Source organism: Physeter macrocephalus, chromosome 2 (genome assembly GCF_002837175.3).
Source record: "Physeter macrocephalus isolate SW-GA chromosome 2, ASM283717v5, whole genome shotgun sequence".
NCBI classification, from domain to species: domain Eukaryota; kingdom Metazoa; phylum Chordata; class Mammalia; order Artiodactyla; family Physeteridae; genus Physeter; species Physeter macrocephalus.
In genome coordinates, this window is record NC_041215.1 from 22,459,812 (window position 1) to 22,460,419 (window position 608).

General features: G+C 74.3%; 1 protein-coding gene across 1 annotated transcript in view; it reads right to left on the reverse strand.

The window, feature by feature from the left end:
- Positions 1 to 576, reverse strand: part of LOC114487103 (splicing factor 3A subunit 2-like) — a 1,547-nt gene extending 971 nt beyond the window's left edge. Inside the window, exon 1 of the mRNA XM_028495392.2 lies at positions 7 to 576. Within this exon, the coding sequence (XP_028351193.1) occupies positions 7 to 540 (534 nt within the window). The 5' untranslated portion in view covers positions 541 to 576. The remainder of the gene's footprint in view (positions 1 to 6) is intronic.
- Between the last annotated feature and the right edge of the window lie 32 nt (positions 577 to 608).

Consider the following 608-nt stretch of genomic DNA (forward strand, 5'->3'; position numbering starts at 1 on the left):
GTGAACTCCAGGAGGGTGGGGATTGACCCCAGGAGCTGGAGGATGGACCCCAGGAGCTGATGGGTGGACCCCAGGAGGTGGGGGGTGGACCCCAGGAGGCTGGGGGTGGATCCCGGGGGCTGGGGGGTGGACCCCGGGAGCTGGTGGATGGACCCCCGGGGCCTGGGGGTGAACTGCAGGAGCTGGTGGGTGCACCCCCGGGGCCTGGGGGTGAACTGCAGGAGCTGGTGGGTGCACCCCTGGGGCCTGGGGGTGAACCCCAGCAGATGGGGGAGGATGGACCCCGGGAGCTGGAGGGTGGACCCCTGGCGCTGGAGGGTGGACCCCCGGGGCTGGGGGATGGACCCCTGGAGCAGGGGGGTGGACCCCAGATGCTGGTGGGTGGACCACTGGTGCCGGGGGGTGGACCCCAGGAGCTGGGGGGTGCACTCCAGACGCTGGGGGGTGGACCACTGGTGCTGGGGGGTGGACACCGGGAGCCGGTGGGGGCAGCTGAGGAGGGCCCGGGGGCCCTGAGGACGCAGGCCCACTGGGCGGCATGGGGGGCAGGGGCAGGCCTACTGCCGGGGGCGGGGGGCAGGAATCGGGCAGTGGCGGAGGGGGGGGGA